At 41.0% G+C, this 351-nt stretch overlaps 1 protein-coding gene across 4 annotated transcripts in view; it reads left to right on the forward strand.

The window, feature by feature from the left end:
- The window catches only part of LOC103089747 (sodium channel protein type 3 subunit alpha), an 83,128-nt gene extending 83,102 nt beyond the window's left edge, over positions 1 to 26 (forward strand). For all 4 annotated transcript variants that reach the window (XM_007450064.1, XM_007450067.1, XM_007450065.1 and 1 more), the window contains exon 27: positions 1 to 26. In XM_007450064.1, the coding sequence (XP_007450126.1) occupies positions 1 to 26 (26 nt within the window).
- Positions 27 to 351: the final 325 nt, after the last annotated feature.

A 351-nucleotide genomic window follows, 5' to 3' on the forward strand; every position in this document is an offset into this window, starting at 1 on the left:
AAGAGGTGAGGGAAAATCAAAAGTAAAAAGAGACAAAGAATTATCTTTGTGATCAATTGTTTACAGCCTAAGAAGGTATAGTTTATGTGTCAACTGGACTCCCAGAGGAGGTCTATGCCAAACTGACTGTTTTAACAAATACTCATGGTCAGTGCCTATAACAAGACAGTGACCTCTCCCATCACTACAACTCTGTGAGTCAGGGTATCAACACTGACAAGAGGTTGCTGTTTTCATTACCAGCTGACACTGCTGAGGAGAAACTCAATGGCTACCTAGACTGTAGGGATAGTTGTGCAAAGTGATCACTGTAACTACACCAAACACTTTTAGTACAGTACTTGCATCCAC

Source organism: Lipotes vexillifer, unplaced genomic scaffold, assembly GCF_000442215.2.
Source record: "Lipotes vexillifer unplaced genomic scaffold, Lipotes_vexillifer_v1.1 scaffold330, whole genome shotgun sequence".
Lineage (NCBI taxonomy): Eukaryota > Metazoa > Chordata > Mammalia > Artiodactyla > Lipotidae > Lipotes > Lipotes vexillifer.